This window comes from Loxodonta africana, chromosome 23 (assembly GCF_030014295.1).
Source record: "Loxodonta africana isolate mLoxAfr1 chromosome 23, mLoxAfr1.hap2, whole genome shotgun sequence".
Classification (NCBI taxonomy): Eukaryota; Metazoa; Chordata; class Mammalia; order Proboscidea; family Elephantidae; genus Loxodonta; species Loxodonta africana.
This window is the reverse complement of record NC_087364.1, coordinates 28154878-28175174: the sequence shown is the minus strand read 5'-3', so window position 1 is coordinate 28175174 and position 20297 is coordinate 28154878. Positions and strand designations below refer to the sequence as shown.

At 40.5% G+C, this 20297-nt stretch overlaps 2 protein-coding genes across 2 annotated transcripts in view; one reads left to right on the top strand and one right to left on the bottom strand.

Moving 5' to 3' along the window:
- The first annotated feature begins 582 nt into the window (after nt 1–582).
- SAP18 (Sin3A associated protein 18) lies at nt 583–9976 on the top strand. The gene is made up of 4 exons (XM_003414012.4): nt 583–732; nt 901–1010; nt 8860–8982; nt 9752–9976. The coding sequence occupies exons 1-4, from the start codon at nt 604–606 to the stop codon at nt 9906–9908; spliced, it is 519 nt and encodes a 172-aa protein (XP_003414060.1). The 5' UTR covers nt 583–603; the 3' UTR covers nt 9909–9976.
- SKA3 (spindle and kinetochore associated complex subunit 3) overlaps nt 8820–20297 on the bottom strand; it is a 49790-nt gene continuing 38312 nt past the window's right edge. The window contains exon 9 of the mRNA XM_010593944.3: nt 8820–12566. The gene's annotated coding sequence lies outside the window, so the exon portion shown is untranslated. The remainder of the gene's footprint in view (nt 12567–20297) is intronic.

Sequence of the window (20297 nt, the reverse complement as noted above, 5' to 3'; positions counted from 1 at the left end):
TGGATCTCTAATCCACCCGAAATTGTTTTTGTGTGTGTGTCTGTGTGTCCGCACGCGGGTGGGTGCGTATGTATGGTAGGGGAAGAATTTATCTCCCCCCATCAGTAATTGTTTCACCAATATTCACTGAAAAAACCTTTCTTCACTGCTTTATATTGCCTCTTTTGGCATATCTCAAGGGTCCATTTACTTGAGTTTGTTTCACAACTCGTTACTCCTTCGTTAGAAAGAACAAGATCGACTTTTCTCTGGTAAAGGAATGCTATTGATTATTCATTGCCACGAGTACACACTTACCGCCTGTAATATTCTAAAGCGTTTTGTGCTTATTAAGGTTCTCATTATCAAGCGTGAAAACGCCAATTTAAATTTATTTTGCTGCAAAAATGTAAAGAGGAACTAGGGCTAAAAACCCCACGCATCCCCGCAAACTACTCCGCCTTCTGTTCCCCCCGGGAGAACATGGCGCAGGCGCAGCAGCGTCCCGTCGCACGATCCCATACAGTGAAGTGCGCCTGCGCTAGGGACGCCGCGCCCCGCCCCTCCTCCTCCCGCTCTCTATAAAGCCCGCGCGAGGTTCTCCTCGCGAGAAGCTTGGGTCTCATGCTCGCGGCTGGGGTCGGAGGTCAGAGCGAGCGTCTCGCGGGCCGGAGGAGGAAGATGGCGGTGGAGTCTCGCGTCACCCAGGAGGAAATTAAGAAGGAGCCGGAGAAGCCGATAGATCGGGAAAAGGTGAAGGCCCGGGCGCTCCGGGGTGCGGGTGGAGGTGGGGTCGCGGGTGCCTGGAAAGGAGCGGGGTTTGCGGATCGGCGGCGGCGGCCTGGTGCGCCGGCCGGCCGGAGGGAACTCCGGGCTTTCAGCGCATTTTTTAATTTCTGTCCTTTTGCGCCGCTTTCCCAGACGTGCCCGCTGCTGCTGCGTGTTTTCACCACCAATAACGGCCGCCACCACCGAATGGACGAGTTCTCTCGCGGAAACGTGCCCTCCAGCGAACTGCAGATCTACACTTGGTGAGAGACCGCGCGCGGCCGGTGGGCATTAGGGGTTAAGGATCCCCGTCAGGCACCTACATCTTGAACTAATTTTTTCGCTAGTGAAGAGCTTTTCTTGATTTCAATTTCTGCCTTCCATTCGGGGCTTTTGGGCGTAGCTCTTGGAAAGTTAAGAGGTTTTAGCTGTAAGGTAAAAGGGGATTTGCCCATCTTGTAATGCTTCTACTGTTAATGTTGGGTTGTTAGGAAATGACAGATCCGAGATTGCTGTTCCTATCATGTCTGCCTGTTTCAAGAATGATAGATAATTAAAACGTGGTGACCGTCCTTGAAGGACTCTATAGTTGGGTAAGTGTTACTAGAACAACATGGAAAGCCTGGTGGTGTAGTGGTTAAGAGTACTGACTGCCAACCAGAAGGTCAGCAGTTCAAATCCACCAGGCACTCCTTGGAAACTCTGGGAGGCAGTTCTCTTGTGTCCTGTAGGGTCGCTATGAGTCGGAAGCGACTCGAACAACATGGTAAGAGGGAGTGATGCTGTGTATTGATTGATATTTGTTAGTCTCAAAGAGCATTTCCATATAATATCAAGCTTTCGGTGCCCTAGCACCAAAAAACTAATCACAGACAAAAAATAGATGATTTCTGATCTGGAGCTTACTGTACAAATTTTTGATGTGTGTTTGGTGAAGACTGGCTCCTGAATCTTTTTCATTTGTGTACCTTCCCTACTCCCAGGTCTGACGAGGGCCAACCTATACTACAAGGTTGTCATTAGTGCTGCATGTGACTCCTTGGTTTGACAGTATAATGGCTCTTTAGTAGCAGTAAAAGATGTGTAAGTTTAAACTGCGAGCCCTGTATATACTAGAACTCAAGTCCTTTGAAGGTTGGGATCTTATTTATCTTTTTGGAGGTGCTTGTTAAATTTACATAGTAGTATGATTCTAGTTCAGCATCAATTACTTAAAGAGTAAAAGTTCCAGGAAGGTCGATTTAATTTATAAAGTAGAGTGTTCAGTAATGGATTGATGAAAACCTCTGTTCAGAAATTATAGCATATATTTCTACCAAGAAATAAGAATTGCATCTCAGTGATGGAAACAGTTAATGTGCTTTGTTGCTAACCGAAAGGTTAGAAGTTCAAGTCCACCCAGAGGCACCTTGGAAGAAAGGCCTGGTGATCTACTTTCAAAAGAACAGCCATTGAAAACCCTATGGAACATGATTCTACTGTGACACATGTATGGTCGCCATGAGTCTGAATCAACTCTACTGCAGTTGGTAACTGGTATTACTTGCCAGGTGTGCTGTACTTATACCCTTATACACTGGGGGCTGTAAAGTAAAGAAGGCACTGTCTACAGTGAGTTTAGTCTAGTGGAGAAAGCAGATGAATAAATGAAATACCATGTAAGACTTGAGGGTTAAGATGGACAGGGGAGGTTGTACCACAGACCCTGTACTAATCTAAAAACAAAGATTACCAAAAATTCATATTCTAAATTCAGAAACTTTAGACAAGGAAACAACAATCTTATGTCATACTTTAAAATGGTGATCAAAGAAGACAAAGATTCTGAAAGAATGGATGGTTGTTGTGTGGGTGGCACAACCTTCTCTGCCTCCACTCCCACAAGCAGTAATGAGGAAATACTAGTTAATAAATCTAGAGAATTCTCATTAACATTGTCCAGTTTGGAAAAGTAGACTGAGGTGCTAAAGTAGGCAGCCCTAAGAATAGTTAAGGAAAAAGTGAGAGGAAGTCCAGAGGAGCTCAGCAGAGGTAGGTTGTATTTACCAAAGTCCAAGACACTGTGTAGAGATGGGGAACAAGCCAAACTTCACAGGAGAGTAGATATAATGTGTTTGAGTGGTGATTGAACAGGTATTGGAAGAGACCTACCTAGGTAACTTCATCAGTCACTTTCAACCACAGAAAGAGAACCAGTTGGAGATAGATAAAGAGATTTATTGCAAGGAATTGGCGATATGATTGTGGGGTCTGGCTAGGCAAGGATCAACTCTGTAGGGTAGGCCTTTAGAAGGGACAGTCTGGAATTCTTGATTCTGAGCTGAAGCTGCTATCCACAGATGAGATTTCTTCAGGGAAGTACAGCTCTCTTGTGGCTTTTCAAGTGATTGAATCAGATTATGAAGGGTAATCTAATGTCCCTTATTTAAAGTTATCTGATGATGGACTTTAGTCACATCTGCAAAATAACTAACAGCACACCTAGATCATTGTTTTTTAATAACTGGGTACTGGTAGCCTAGTCAAGTTGATGCATAAAACTAACCATCTTGGCACCCATATGGATCTCCTTAAACCGTAGTCTTATAAAGACAATAATAAAGTATTACAAAGGCAATAATAAAGTCATACTTCTGCCTAATAGGATACAAGTACCTTGGGTACAACTGAAAGCACTCTAATCCTTTCCCAAGAAGAGGATGCAAAGTCTTTGAATGATGTTCACACTTCCGTTTTGACATCTTATAACTTGAATTTTTTGATAAAAAGTTAACTATTACTGTACTATCATTTTATGTTAGATGACGAAGGGATAAGAGAGGGAAGAAAACAATATTTGTTTGGTATACAAACATAACAAAATAAGGAAGAAATGGTCTTTGTAATGTGGTTGTGGCTGGTATTTATAACTACTCCCTTCCACTACCCATTCAATGTTCCCTTTGCCCTGAATAAGCAGTTAGTTCAGCTGGTTGGGTTCTTTGCCTGGTGGAGTGACACAAACCTTCCGTCCTGAAGAGTCTGAACCATTAATAGTCCTGCCTGAATTGGGCTATTGTAGTTTCCCATTGCCTTTAATTACAAGCCACAGTTGTACTAAGAGATGTCCTAAGGGATCTTTTGTATTCCAGACATACTCTTAACTCAGTTGTATACTAGTGCAATTCTGATAATCAGAGCCAGCCACCCAAGCAGAATAGTAACTCCCTTCTTTCCCCATTAATTCAGAGGCATGAGGAACCCAAAGTGGTTGGGTGGCAGACTCAGCTTCCAGCTCAGTGAAATCATTGTGTCTCTTTGGTGAAAGCATTCCTGCTTTTGGAACTAAGATCTCTATTTAGACCAGCAGAGCCTAAGATTTTGGGGATGGAGAGCAAAACTTTGGCTAGTGGATCACCAAGGGCAAGAGTGAGTAGTGCTATTCTCTACCTCTTGATCCCTGGACCCCTGAGTACTGGCTATCGAGAAACAGCACCATATATTGGATGCTGATTTAGAGCATGTACAGCAACCTGGAGGACATTGCCCTATCTCCACAAGGTATTCCCACTTAGCTGGCACTATAACTGCGTCTTCAAAAGGCCATCCCCCCATTCTATCAAGCCAGCTGCTTCAGGATGATGGGGAACATGGTAAGAACAGTGAATTTTCTGAGCATGAGCCCATTACTTCACTTTATTTGTGAGAAGGGAATTCCTTGAAGCAATGCTGTGTGGAATATACTACGATAGTAGAGAAAGCACTCAGTAAGTCTGTAGATGGTGGTTTTGGCAGAAGCATTGTGTTCAGGGAAGGCAAATTCATATCCAAAGTAAATGTTTATCCCAGTAGGAGCAAAGTGCTGCCCCTGCTATGATGGAAATGGTCCAGTGAAATCAGCCTGCCACCAGGCAGCTGACTGATCATCTTGGGGAATGGTGTCGTATCGGTGGCCCAGCACTGGTTTTTGCTGCTAACAGATTGGGCACTTAGCAGCGTCAAGAGACGGGTCGGCCTTGGTGAGTATGGAAGCCCATACCCCATGCAAAACCTCCGTGACCATTTCGTTCATGAGCCCGCTGGATAATGACAGTAGTGTCTGGGGAAAGAGGCTGACTGGTAGCCACAGGCTGCATCATCCTATCCACTTGATTTTTTAAAATCCTCCTCTGCTTAGGTTACCTTTTGGTGAGCATTTACATGACACAGATATTTTCATATTCTTTGCCATTCAGAAAGATCTGTACCTCTTGTACAGACTTGCTTGTTAGCAATTTTCTAATCATGTTCCTCCAAAATCCTGACCAGCCAGCCAAACCATTGGCCTCAGCCCATGAATCAGTATAGTTTTGTACTTCTGGCCATTTCTCCTTAAATAAGGAAGGTGAATTATCAGGTGTACTGCTTGAAGTTCTGTCTACTGGAAAGATTTCCCTTCATCACTGTTCTTCAGAGATACTCTAGTAAGGGACTGCAGTGCTGCAGCTGTCCACTTTCAAGACTTGCCTGCATATTGCATGGAACTGTCCATAAACCAGACTCAAATTTTCTCTATCTCAGTCAGTTGAACGTGGGGAACTCTCCCTGAGATCATACATGCAGGCCGGGAGAGAGAAGGTGATGTATAGGAGTGGAGGCCCTGGGCATTTGGGCCACTTCTTCATGTAACTTGTACCTTCAGGGCCTGCTTGAGCCTGATTTTGTATATGTCACTTCATTTGATGACAGAGTGCTGCTGTGCACACTCAACTTCATAGCTCAGTGGGTCACACAGCACCCAGTTCATGATAGGCAGCTCAGGTCGCCCATACGATCTCTCCTTCATTTAGTCTCTGCTAAGGCCTGATAGCAACCCAAAAGCTATTTCTCAAAAAGAGTAAATGTCTTCAGAGTATGGCAGACTTTACTTCAAAATCCTAAAGGTCTGTGCTGTGATTTCACCTATAAAAAAAAAAATAGGGGCTGCTAAAGGCACCAAACAGCAGCATCTTTCTTTCTCTGCCACTGACATTTAAAGCACCATTGGATCTGCTGGGTCATATAGCCCAAGTGGCAGTGCAGCTTGCCCGGCAGCCTGGACCCGTTGCAAAGCCTTTTCTTTTTGGGGGCCCTACTCAATTTTTTTTTTTTTTTAACTCAAAATTAGCTTTTCTAGGTCACTTCGTAAATGGGCTGGAATAACACACCTAAATGTGGAATATGTTGCTTTAAAAATCCAAACACAGGCCCACTAGCCATTGTGCCTCTTTTTGGGTTGTAGGAGGGACCAGGTGCAACAGTTACCTTTCACCTTAGAAGGAATACCCTGCCCTTTTTTTTTTTTTCAAGTAAAAAAAAAATTTTGGTGAGAATATATACAGTAATGTACGCCAGTTCAGCCGTTTCTATATGTGCAATTCAGTGACATTGATTACATTCTTTGAGTTATGCAACCATTCTTAACCTCCTTTTCTGAGCTTTTCCTCCCCTGTTAACATAAACTCACTGTCCCCTAAGGTTCCAATCTAATCTTTTGAGTTGCTGCTGTTACTTTGATCCCATATAGACCTTAAAAGGGGATAATGCTCAGGCAGACATTTTTTACTAGTTAAGCTAAACTATTGTTTAGTTTTAAGAAAACTTCAGGGAATATTTTTGGTTTAAAGATTCTCTCAGGGCAGTAGTTTCAGGGGTTCATCTAGCCCCTTTGGCTCCAGAAACTCAGGAGTCCATGAGAACTTGAATTCTGTTCTGCATTTCCCGCCCTCCGCCTGGTCAGGATTCGTCTATAGGATCTTTGATCAAAATGTTCAGTAATGGTAGCTGGGCACCATCCAGTTCTTCTGGTCTCATGTAAAGGAGGCAGTTGTTTCATATAATCTATGTGCTCCTATTTCCTGACTGTCTAGAAGGAATATCTTAACATGCCCCATACATTGGATCCCAAGCAATTTCACTGGGGGTATTAAGACCCCTGGATTTTTGTCAGATTTTATTTTTCACCCTTTCACAAATGCAGATGTCTTAACTAATATATCTGGTTGCTGTTTCTTGTTCATCAGGCCCAGTCAGTATGCTGGTTCAATGTAATAAACCAGCAAATGCTTCAGCCACAGTGGAGCTCTTGCTTCCTCCACCCCCGATTCTCAGGCTTTATACTAGTGATTAGAAAACAACCTCTTAACACTGAAACTGGTCTGGAAAGATGGGCCACAGAAGGTGGGAAGCTTGGGGAAGACTCAACCCTGTCAGAAAAACACCAGAATACCAAGCCAGAAACAGTCACCTCCAAGACAGAGAAGGAAAAAAACTAGTCTGGCTTCAGACTTCATGCCACCATTGGAGAAGAAGGGAGGCAAAGCTAAAATAACCAGAGTAATATGAACTCTGATGAAGTAAAAATAAACTATAAAACTAGAAGATGAGAGGAAGGGTAACAATGTGAATCTTTATCTGAAGTTTTAAAATTCCTTCAGTTTTTTCTTCTGTTCAATTCAAGTAAAATTACATTTAGTAACTTTAAATTAAAATATAATAGTTAAAGCACGAGTGGTGTTTTATAGTCAATATAATACGCTTGATAGTTCAAGAAATTTTTTTGTAGTATTATGTGGAAGCACAAAAAGATGCTTACAGTGCTGTTAACGTGTTGAACTGGTTATTGCATTCTTGCATGTGGGTTTTTTTTTTGTCTTTAATAAGACATCATTTTTATAAAAAACAGTAACTTAAGAAAACAGATGAGTTGAAGGCAATTTATAGGGGGTTAAATGATAGACTGAAATGAAGCAGAGTAAAGAAATGGATTGAATATGTATTTAGATGGACTGTGTGTAACAGAATGGAGATTGGAAGATCTGAATAACTCCTTGGTTTGTGACCTGGCAACTAAGTGCATGATGATATTTTGATAGGAACATAAAAGGAAAGGCATGGTCTGGGGGAAGACTGTTGAGTTTAGACAGATTTGGTAGCAGTAGAGAATGGAAGATGATGTGGTCATCTTGGCTTTTTTTACTGTTGGGTATAGTTGACACCTTGGATTTATGTGAGGATGATGTGGGAATTTGTAAATGAGGTACTAAGTCAAGCTTTTGGAGTTTGAGTCCCTGCGTGGTGTAAATTAGGAGTTACGTTCTTCACCAGTGTCTGGCATTCTTGTGTCATTTCATAGCACAAGGCAACCCTGCAGGCAATACCATTTCAAGTTCGAAACCATCAATTATCCCAGATTAATGGAAGAAAATGATATAAAAACGTATTCTAGGTTGTTCTTATTTCTAAGATACTTAGTTCTAGAAGATTTTTACAGATTGTGATATATCAGCTCAAAGGACTATATTAAGTTCAAATAAGTATTTTTAGAGTAATAAACTATCAATAAGTTAAAAGGAGCCTGTGCTTTCAGTCTTGAGAAGTCTTCATATATTTTATTGACTGTAGGACTCCGTCTGTTGTAAAATTAATCATAAGCTTCCGTCTAGAAAAGAAAACGCTGTACGTCTTTCTGAAAATACTTTCTTAGAACATAAATTTTAGATGTATTCCAATTTAAAGAATGTTAAAATGTGAGAAAGAACATGTCTTAGAAATAAGGAAATATAATTATTTTAAGTACCTGGTGGCGTAACGGTTAAGCATATGGTAGCTAACCGAAAGATTGGCGGTTTAAACCCACCTGTTAGCTCTGTGGGAGAAAGACCTAGCAATCTTTTTCCGTAAAGATCACAGCTTAGAAAACCGTATGGGGCAATAAGATGTTACATAGCAGTAGGAGATGTACATATATTCTCTGAAGTCCTTTTTGGCACTAAGAATTTGACTTTAATTCATCAGAATTTCAAACAATGAGGCTGGTAATGAGGGCGTAAATAGTAATTTACCAAAAAAACCAAACCCAATGCCATCGAGTCGATTCCGACTCATAGCAACCCTGTAGGACAGAGTAGAACTGCCCCATGGAGTTTCCAAGGAGCGCCTGGTGGATTTCAGCTGCCGACTCTCTGGTTAGCAGCCATAGCACTTAACCACTACATGACCAGGGTTTCCAAATAGTAATTTAGACACATGTAAATAACTCATTGTATGTCAGTATCTGTGTTATAGTATTGCTGATTAATCAGATGTAAATATCTTTTTTTTTTTTTAATTCAGGATGGATGCAACCTTGAAAGAACTGACTAGTTTAGTAAAAGAAGTTTACCCAGAAGCTAGAAAGAAGGGCACACATTTCAATTTTGCAATTGTTTTTACAGATCTTAAAAGACCTGGCTATCGGTAGGTAACTTTTAATTTAATTTCTATCCATCTCTTTTTGTTTTGGGTATGTTTTAACTGGTAGGGGCAACCCCTTTAATGAATCTGTTCAGTAGGGAGAATATAGCTTAATCTTAATATCTGGTTTAGTTTAATATGTTGTTGTTAGGTGTGACTGAATCAGTTCTGACTCACAGCGACCCTGTGTACAACAGAATGAAACATTGCCTGGTCCTGTGCCGTTTTCACAATCGTTGGTATGTTTGTGCTCATTTTTGCAGCCGCTGTGTCAGTCTATTTTGTCTTCCTCTTTTACTTTACCAAATATGATATCCTTCTCCAGGGACTGGTCCGTCCTGATGACATGTCCAAAGTGAGACAAAGTCTCGCCATCCTCGCTTCTGAGGAGCATTTTGGCTGTATATCTTCCAAGACAGATTTGTTCGTTCTTCTGGCAGTCCATGGCATATTCGGTATTCTTTACCAATACCATAATTCAAATGTATTGATTCTTCTTTGGTCTTCCTTATTCATTGTCCAGCTTTCCCATGCATATGAGGTGATTGAAAATACATGGCTTGGGTTAGGCGCACCTTAGTCCTCAAGGTGACATCTTTGCTTTTTAACACTTACGAGAGGTTTCTCGCAGGAGATTTGCTTAATATATACTTAGGTTTTTGAACTGTGTTGTACAGATGATGGAGCAGATCCCTTCCTTTATTCATTTTGTAAGTAGGTGTTACATCTTATTGAATTCTGAGCTGTTAACAGTTGGTCTCCTTTCATCCAGAGTAAAGGAGATCGGCAGCACCATGTCTGGCAGAAAGGGGACTGACGATTCCATGACCCTGCAGTCGCAGAAGTTCCAAATAGGAGATTATTTGGATATAGCGATCACTCCTCCAAATCGGGCACCACCTCCTTCTGGGCGCATGAGACCATATTAAATTTTATTTACTGCTTCTTGAATGTATTTTCCAGACAGTTATGTACAATAAACTTGCTCTTTACCTTCCCTGATTATTGCCATTAAGCCTTTAAACTCTATAAACAAATTGTAATGCATCTATTTAGGTTAGATTTGGCTGTTATGGTATGAATATTAATAGAAAGTCCATATTGTTTCAAGCTCTTCTGTAAAATATGAAGAAAAGTGCTCTTAGCTTTTTGCGTAAAACTGCATTGTTAAATATATGTGTGCAATCAACCTGAGTCTGAAAGTTAATGGAAGAATGGGAATAGGATTTAACCTAATAAATAATTGGGGTTTATGCTAAGTGATGGGAAGGTGTGTTTAAGCCCAAATAGGGAAGAAAAAGAAGACCATGGGATTGTGTTAATTAAGTACTAGTATGAGCTGAGGCAAGCTGGAAGAACAGTGGGTCCCACAGTGAGGGCCTTTATGGTTTTAAATGAGGAGAACAGGGCATCTTGAAGGCAGGACTCAGTATAGAGGAAACAAGGGTTAGAACTTAGGGGTCGGGGTGAAAAGATTTATGTTAAAGATGTGAAAATAGAGGGAGAACTAAAAGAATAATCTTAGTTAGACCAAGTGAAGAAGAGCCAGGGATGAAGTCAGGCTGAGAGAGTAGGGGATATTCACATGTTCTGTTATGTGCCGAGGACTGGTATGTATTTCAAATTTGAGATTACATTAACTATATGAGAGCCCCACTGAGTGAGGCTAAAGATTTAAATTCTGATTGTACCATTGGTTCTGCAACCTTGGACAAGTTACTTGACTTGGTTTTTATAAATTTGTAAAATGGATATAATAGCCTATACTGTTGTGAAGGTTAAATATTTGTGAAGGGCTGACATACAAGAAACAAATATTAGCTACTAGCCATAAATGGGAATTTAGCTAAAACTGGAACTAAACTTCTATGGACTATTACATCTTGTTTTGAAGTATGGTAGTATGTAGTAGGTAGACTCTAATAGTAATTCCTCAACATAGCCTAACTACCTTTAGTCTCTTAAAATAGAAAACTGAAAATTTATATTCCAAGAAGAAAATATATAATAATTTTCAATGTAAAATTGCATTAGTTTTATGCATACAAACGTAGCCATTTAAAATCTGATGATCTGTAGAATTGGTATTACTGCTGGAAAATAAACCAGCAAATGGCAGAGACAAGCTTGGAATCTAGATTTAGTGCCTTTTCTACCCTGTAGGTTTATTCCAAACCTTTAGATTATATATCCATTCAGATTAGATAGTCTTTCATTCTATATGCTGTAAAATTAATTTGAACCTAATTTTTTAAAGAGGAGCTATGATTACCATCCTATTTGTAGGAAAAAAGTGGTGATTTACAATGCAGATCAATATAAAATGGTAGGAACTAAATAAAATACCTTTGTAAGCTAATTTTTCCAATGGTGTGAACTCTTAAAATGAGGATTTCCTATAATTGCAGATTATTTTCCCACTAGTGTAAAGTAGTTTGGCTGATTTACCAAATTCTACCCTTCAGTTTCAACATGGAATTTTTCTTTTAAAGGTTTTAATTTCCCACCAAAAGTACTATTAAAGAATACCTACTGATTTTATTATTGTGTGTAATGGTAAGAATCAAAAAACTTGTATTTAATACTGATTTTTGATTTGGTAAGTATGGCTTTGTAAGTAATGAATTGCATCCTTAAATATAAAATAGAAACGGTTATCAGGATGGCACTGTGCTTAAGTTCCTTAGTATTTGCCCTGACTTCCTCGCTTACTCATAAGGTGTTTGGGAGTTGAATTTTTCTCTTAGGAAAATGTGAGTTATAGCATATGGCATTTCTTACATCTTTTCAGTTTTCTCACAGTGTGCATTAAGTTGGCATTTTCAATTACTAACCAAGATCTCCAATAGTTCATTTTAAATTTAAGATTATATGCAAGTTTATAATTAAACTTTTGGGTTTTATGTACAAAAAGTTACTGCAGCTGTTACACACCCATCATAATCATTGGCACAGGTGATGTTTCAGATTATCAGTTTTGTGCATGTGTTTATTACATTATTAAACTGGCTAGGTTTAAAATTCTCTCAAATACTGTCAATCTTAAATAAGAGCTAAACTTGGCTTACATTGTATTCCAAACACAAATTCCAAACTTGATTTTTGTGAAATTGGGAAGGCAATACCATAAAACCAATAGGAGCATATTATAATTATTTGAGCATGTAACCTTCAGATTACATACAATTATTGTTCTGTATAGTTGCCATTTTACCATTGAGACTGAGGCCTAAATAGCAGTTAAAGGTGGGGCCAAGATGGCAGAATAGTCATGTGCTTCCTGTGGTCCCTCTTAAAACAAAGACCCGAGAAAACAAGTGAATTGATTATATATGATTATCTAGGAGCCTGGTCTACTAAAGACAAAGTTGAGGAGTTGGACTCAGTGGCAGGGGGAGGGAGAGACAGTTCAGAAGCAGTGAAGAGGTGCCAGACCTGACTTATCTGGCACCCTGCAGGCTAGATCTTTCGGTGCACACAGGCTGAGGCAGGCAGTGGTGCTCAGGACGTGTTTTGTCACGCTGGGAGAAACTGAGCAGCAGAGAGTCTACGCAAGCTTCTGGAGCGAGGGGGAAGCGGCCTTGGATCTGCGAAAGTTAAGCACAAGCGTTTAACTTACAGTACGGGATCAAAATAACCCTTTCCCCCGTGGGATTTCCACAAGGGAGAAGTGTCTCCCTCTCATGTGACCTCTCCCCGTACTGCTCTGGTGCCAATCCAGCGGTGTTCAGCAGTTACTGTGCCCCCAGGCCAGAAGTGGCACCCAACCCGGTTTCCCAGCTTTGGAGAGGGAATAAATGAAAAAACGAAAGCAGGCTGCCAGCTCCCCTGAGCTGGGAGTTCAGGGCCAACTGTGCCCAAACCAGTCTCAGCTTTAAAAAGTCACCACACTCCCTAAGCTGGGGACTTGGCAGGCACTGTCCCTTTGCCTAGACATAGGCTTAAGGGGTCCATGATTTCAAATGCCTTTCACCCTTGCCTAGACCTGTGTGGGCACATTTAACAGTGTAGGTCTTCATTGGCATAGTACAATAGGGTACATAACTGAAGCCTCTTTTCAATTGCACCAGCAAAGAGAGTGGCAGATCTGTGACATTTGACACCATCCTGCCCATTAAACAGGGTTCTTACCCAACCACATCAGGGGCTTGAGGAATGGTGGCTTCACCCAATCCACCTTGACACCCACAACAGGGGTCTAAATGGTGTCTCCCAGTCCTTGTAGCCAACAGCACTGGGTGCCCAAAGTCTGGCTGCAAAACCCACCCACCTGTGCATTCTAGGGGACAGTGACACACCTTCCACCTAGGCACTTGGGCAGCTGTCAGCACCCTACCCTATTCAGCACATAACCTGTGACTGCAGCCAGACACCTGTGCCTGCTCCAATCACCCCTAGACCTATAGGTGAGAGCTTGCACCACACATGGTGACCGGTGACCTGGAAACCTGAGCTGAATCTACACAGACGTAAACAGACTCCAGGGATCATACACCTAAGCAGCAGCTCTAACCACCTGGTACAGGACATGAGACCTTCAAAGACACCAATAATGTAGCTCACACGCACAGCCTATTTGGATGAATCAAAACAAAACATGAAGGTAGGACCCAGTAAGCAAACATACAATAAATATGGTAACTTGTTAATGGTTCAGACAACAGTCAATAACAAATCACATAAAGAGGCTGACCACGGTGGCGCCAGCAGGGACTAGAACAAGCAGGAAACCTTCCGGAGGAAGAAACTTCTCGGAATTGACAGAGGTAGAATCCAAGAGATTAATATACAGAGATCTGGAAGGAGATCAGGCAAAACTCAGACAAATCCAAGGAACTCATAGACAAAGCAATAGAGGAATTTAGGAAAGCTATATAAGAGCAGAATGACAAATTTAACGGGCTACTAGAATCTACAGAGAGACAGCAAATAAAAACCCAAAAGATTAACAATAAAATTTCAGAATTAGACAACTCAATAGAAAGTCATAGGAGCAGAATTGAAGCGAAGGATGTCAAAATTATGAGACTGAAAGTAAAGCACTTGACACATTTATTTGAGGAAAAAAAATCACATAAAAAAAAAAATGAAATCCTAAGAATTACGTGGGACTCTTACCAAGAGGAAACCCTGGTGGCGTAGTGGTTAAGTGCTATGGCTACTAACCAAGAGGTCTGCAGTTTGAATCCACCAGGCGCTCCTTGGAAACTGTTGGGCAGTTCTACTCTGTACTGTAGGGTTGCTATGAGTTGGAATCGACTCAACGGCACAGGGTCTTTTTTTTTTTTTCTTATCAAGAGGAAGAACTTAGGAGTGAGTGGAGTACCAAAATGGGAGGATAACACCAAATACAGAGAAAATTGTTGAAGATCTGCTGGCAGAAAACTTCCCTGATACTGTAAAAAATGAGAAGATACCTATCCAAGAAGCTCATTGAGCCCAACACAGGGCAGATCCCAAAGGAAAGTCACCAAGACATAATCAAACTTGCAAGAGTGGCTAGGGATGAACGAAAAGTCACCTATAAAGAAGAATCAATAAGACCAAGCTCTGACTACTCAGCAGAAGCCATGCAGGTAAGAAGGAAATGGGATGACATAAAGCCTTGAAGGAAAAAAAACTACCAGCCAAGAATTATATCTCCAGCAAAACTGTCTATCAAATATGAAGGTGAAATTAGGGCATTTCCAGATAAACAGAAGCTAAGGGAATTTGTAAAATCTAAACCAAAATTACAAGAAATACTAAAGGAGTCCTCCAGCTAAAGAATCAATGATATTAGATAACAACTCAAGACTGTAACACAGGACAGAACAACCAGATATCAACCCAGATAGGGAAGTCACAAAAATAAGTCAAAGTATAAAAGCACAGAAAATAGGGAAACATGTCAATATGTAAAAGATAACAACATTAAAACAAAAAAGAGGGACTTTTTTTTTTTTAAGTTATATAAATAAAAAAAATTTTTTTATTTAAACAGTGTAGTCATAGAACTTTCATATGGAGAGAAAGTTAAGGTGATATCAGGAAATAAAAGATTGGTTAAAACGTAGAAAAACAGGTAAATTTTAAGGTGACCAATAGGAAACTAACAAGTCTACACATCAAAATAAAAAAGAAGAAAAACATACTCAGCAAATACAAAACCAACACCAATGAAAATACAGAAAAACGACTCAACACACAAAATTAAGTGCAACAAAGAAACTGTCAACACCACAAAAAAAGACATCAAAATGACAGCACTAAACTCATAAAAAAAAAAAAACCTATCAATAATTACGCTGAATGTAAATGGACTAAATGCACCAATGAAGAGACAGAAAGTGGCAGAATGGATTAAAAAAAAAAATACACGATCTGTCTATATGCTGCCTACAAGAGACACAACTTAGACTCAAAGACACAAACTAAAAAAGAATGGAAAAAAACATATCAAGCAAACAACCAAAAAACAGCAGGAGTGACAATGTTAATCTCTGACAAAATAGACTTTAAAGCAAAATCCACCACACAGGATAAGGAAGGACACTGTATAATGATTAAAGGGTCAATACACCAGGAGGACATAACCATAATATTTACTCACCTATAAAGGGCTCCAAAATACATGAAACAAACTCTCACAGCATTGAAAAGAGAAATAGCTCCACAATAGTGGTAAGACTTCAACATAACCACTTTCAGTAAAGGGCAAAACATCTAGAAAGAAACTCAATAAAGACATGGAAGATCTAAATGCCACAATCAACCAACTTGATCTCATATACAGAACACTCCACTGAACAGTAGATGTATACTTTTTTTTCCACCCACATGGAACATTCTTTAGACCACATATTAGGTCACAAAGCAAGCCTTAACAGAATCCAAAACATCAAAATATTATAAGGCATCTTTTCTGACTATAAATCCATAAAAGTTGAAGTCAATAACAGAAAAAAGCAAGGAAAAAAAAATCAAATACTTGGAAACTGAAACAACACCTTGCTCAAAAACTACTGGGTAATAGAAGAAATTAAGAACAGAATAAAGAAATTCACAGAATCAAATGAGAATGAAAACATCCTACCAGAACCTTTGGGACACAGCAAAAGCAGTGCTCATAGGTAAATTTACAGCAACAAATGCACATATCCAGAAAAAAAAGGCCAAAATCAAAACATTAACCCTACAATTCAAACAAATAGCAGCAAAAGCCCTCGGGCACCAGAAGAAATAAAAATCAGAGCAGAAATAAATGAAATAGAGAATAGAAAAACAGTTGAAAGAGTCAACAAGACCAGAAGCTGGTTCTTTGAAAAGATCAACAAAATCAATAAATTATTGGCCAAACTGACAAAAACAGAAGAGGAAGCAAAATAACCTGAATAACAAATTAAATAGGCAATATCCCAACAGACACAACTGAAATTAAAAGAATCATAACAGAATACTATGAAAAATTGTACTCCAATAAATTTGAAAACCTAGATGAAACGGACAAATTTCTAGAAACCTACCTAAATTAACATAAACCAAAGTAGAAAAACTAAATAAACCCGTAACAAGGGATTGAAGAGGTAATAAAAAAAACTTGCAACAACAACAAAAAGCCCTGGCCCTGACAGCTTCACTAGAGAGTACTACCAAATTTTCAGAGAGGAGTTAACACCACTACTACAAGAGTATTTAGGAGCATAGACAAGGATGGAATACTGAACTCATACTATGAAACCAGCATAACCCTGATACCACAACCAGGGAAAGACACCACAAAAAAAGAAAATTACAGATCAATATCCCTCAAGAACTTAGGCACAACATCTCAACCAGAAGACTTCTGGCCAACATGGCGCCATAGAAGAACCATGCCGTCCCTCCACAGCAAAGACCCAAAAAACTAAGTAAAACGGACACAAATGTCATTCCTGGAATGCAAAGTGTCAAATGAAGAGGAAAAAATCCAGTCAAACACCAAATGGAATAAGAAGCTGACAGAGCACGGAGAGATACATGCGGAGGTCCCCTATCAGCTAACACACCATGGATTCGCCATCTAGGACCCCTGTTGGAGATCGGCAGACAGAGAGCACAGGAAAGCAGCTTCACGGAGTTCCCAGCAGGAGACAGAGCACCCGGTAACCAGGAATACATGCTTTTCCACCCCCCCATCCTCTTCCCACTGCTCTACCTCCATGCTTCCCGACTGGCTGTGGTAGCTCAGCAAGCCAGGAAGTGCAGCGTCTGTGCCGCATGGATCCACCCTGCCCACATCAGAGATTGGCAGGCAGGGAGTACGGGAAAGCAGCTTCACAAGGTTCCCAGCAGGAGACAGAGCACCCCATAACCAGTGATCTATGCTTTTCTATCCCCCACCCAGAAGCCCTGGTGGTGTACTGGTGAAGAGCTACAGCTGCTAACAAAAGGTTGTCAGGCGCTCCTTGGAAACCTTATAGGGAAGTTCTGCTCTGTCCTGTAGGGTCGCTATGAGTCAATCAACTCAAAGGCCATGGGTTTTAACTGCCACCATTCTTCCCCTTCCCTTCCGCCTCCTCTGCTTCCCACTGCCTGCAGGCCTCTTGGCTGGGAGGCAGCTGCTTTGGCCCTGAGCTGCTTGGATTTGCCCCCCACACACGGGCCAGCTCCCTGAGCTGATGTTGCTTTTCACTGTTTCTTTTGGTTTCTTCTGTACTTCCCACTACCTCCCCCTCCTTTCTCTTGAACACCTGGCTCCATGTGCCATCACTGCTTATTGAAATGCTGTGAAGCCCCGCTCAACTGGGGAACCACTTCCCTGGCCCGCAACACCTCGCTGGTGGAATCCTTGAGGCTTTTTCTTTTCTTTTGCTTTGTTCTGTTTGTTTTCTTTTTAATTTCATGCCTTGGGAGCCTGTTCTAGCCAGGCTGCACTGTAGGGCTTAGGAGACACTTCCCAGTTAGCGCAGCCTCTGGGGGCATTTCTTCCTTCCTTTTTCCTTTCTTTCTTCATTTCTAGGTTCTCACCTCTCTATACTTACCTCCTTTTCCTGTCTCCTGAATACCTGGTGCTGTGTGACATCTGTACCCCTCTAGCCAGGCTATACTGTGCAGCCTGGGAGCCGCTTCCCTGGTCTTTGAGCCACACCAGTGGGGCCCCTGGGGGCTTTTTTTTTCCTCCTAAATCTTTATCTAGGTTTTCTTTTCCCTTTTGTTTTTTCCATTTCCTGGATTCTCATCTCTCCACTTCAATGGCAAGCTCCTTTAGTACTCTTTTGTTCCTTAATTTGTTTTGGGCTCCTGTTTCCCCTCTTTCCCGTACCCAGATAGCTCCAAACATCACAACCTCCCCCCTCTTTCCTGCCTACTTGCACCATGCACTGAACATCACACCCCTGAGTAGCGCAGGCACAGCTTACCGGAACCTGCCCAGCACTGATTCCTGGCCCACCCTGTTGGCCCTAGTCCATTCCAAAAACCCATACCAGCCCCTCCCGCTGGACCAGCCCTTATGCACCACAGCTGAGTGACTGGCCCTGCCCATTGGACAAGGAGATGAAAAGTATTGTGACTACAGATGAGCAAACAACAAAGAACACACAGCCTGCCTGCTCAGACATAACCAAATAAACCCCAAAAAAGCAGGATGAAAAAACAAATCTACAATCAAGAAACAAAATAACTACTGAATGTCCCAAAGACAGCAGACAATATCAAAACATATTTTAAAAAAGGACATGATGGTTCCAATAGGCATCCAAAATAAAACACCAGATGACTTTTCAGCAGAAGGAAAAGCACTAGAACTACCTGACAGGGAATTCAAATCTCTAATATTCAGAGCTATGCAAGAGTTGAAGCAAAAAGCAGATAAAAATGAGGAAAAAATGACAAATTTATGGAAAAGCCAGAAAAATTCATGGAAATACAAAAAAATAGAAAAATTCAGGAAAATAACACAGGAACAAAATGCCAAAATAAATTCACAACTAGAAATTACACAAAAACAACAATTAGAAATCCAAAAGATAAACAACAAGATTTCAGAAATGGACAGTGTCATAGAAGGGCTGGGGAGCAGGCTGGAAATGATGGAAGACGAGATCAGCAAAATTGAAGACAAATACTTGGATACAACTCTGCTGGAGGAAAAATCAGAGAAAAGAATGAAGAAAAATGAAGAAACCCTGAGAACTATATGGGATACAATCAAAAGCAAAAAATTTGCGAGTGATCAGAGTTCCAGAAGGGGGAGAAAACAGAAGACACAGAGAAGATCATTAAAGAATTGCTGACAGAAAACATCCTTAATATGAATGATGAAAAGCTGACCATCCAAGAAGCTCAACGAACCCCGTAAGGATAGCACCCAAAAGACAATCACCAAGGCATATCATAATCACACTTGCTAAAAGCAAAGACAAAGAAGAATCCAGAGAGCAGTTTAAGAAAAACAAAAAGTCACATCAGAGAATGAACAATAACACTAAGCTCTGGTTATTCGGCAGAAACCATGCAGGCATGAAGGGAATGGGATGACATATATAAAACTTTGAAAGAAAAAGAACTGCCAACCAAGAATAATATATGCTGCAATACTTTTGTTCAAATATGATGGTGAAATTAGGACATTTCCAGATAAACAGAAATAAAGAGAATATGTAGAAACCAAACCAAATTTACAAGAATTATTAAAGGGAGTCCTTTGGTCTGATAACAAACAACATCAGACCACAGCCTGAATCCAGGACACAAGATCAAAGCAGCCAGATACCAACCTAGGAAATGAACTCTCAAGGACTATCCAAAAGAATTGCAACAGGGAACCAGAGAGGTTAACCTGTAAATGACAACAACGTCGGAACAATAAAAGAGGGAATAAATGGTGTAGGTATAGAAGTTTCTAATGAAGAGGAACACAAGGTGATACCATGTAATAATAGACTGGTTCAAACCTAGGAAGATTAGGGTAAATTTCAACATAACCACAAATAATGTTAACAAACCTACTCATCAAAATAAAGGAAACAAAGTCTTAATAAAACAAAATCTACAAAAACAAAAGAAATCCACAAACAGAAGGTACTCAGCACAGGAGTGTAAGAGGAACAAAGAAAATGTCAGCACCACAAAAAAAAAGCTCTACAAAATAACAGCAATAAACTCACACACATACCGATAATTACACTGAATGTAAGTGGCCTATATGCACCCATAAAGAGACAGAGAGTGACAGAATGCATTAAAAAAAACAGGATCTATCAGTATGCTGTCTACAAGAGACACCCCTTAGAAACAAAGACATAAATTTATTAAAAATTAAAGGATGGAAAAAAATATATCAAGCAAATAACTAC

Bases quoted from the DNA above. Each gene is read 5' to 3' on its own strand.
- SAP18 (XM_003414012.4), top strand. From the start codon at position 604: ATGCTCGCGGCTGGGGTCGGAGGTCAGAGCGAGCGTCTCGCGGGCCGG. The intron at 1,011-8,859 runs GTGAGAGACCGC...TTTTTAATTCAG, and splicing joins GAACTGCAGATCTACACTTG to GATGGATGCAACCTTGAAAG. The intron at 8,983-9,751 runs GTAGGTAACTTT...CCTTTCATCCAG, and splicing joins CTTAAAAGACCTGGCTATCG to AGTAAAGGAGATCGGCAGCA.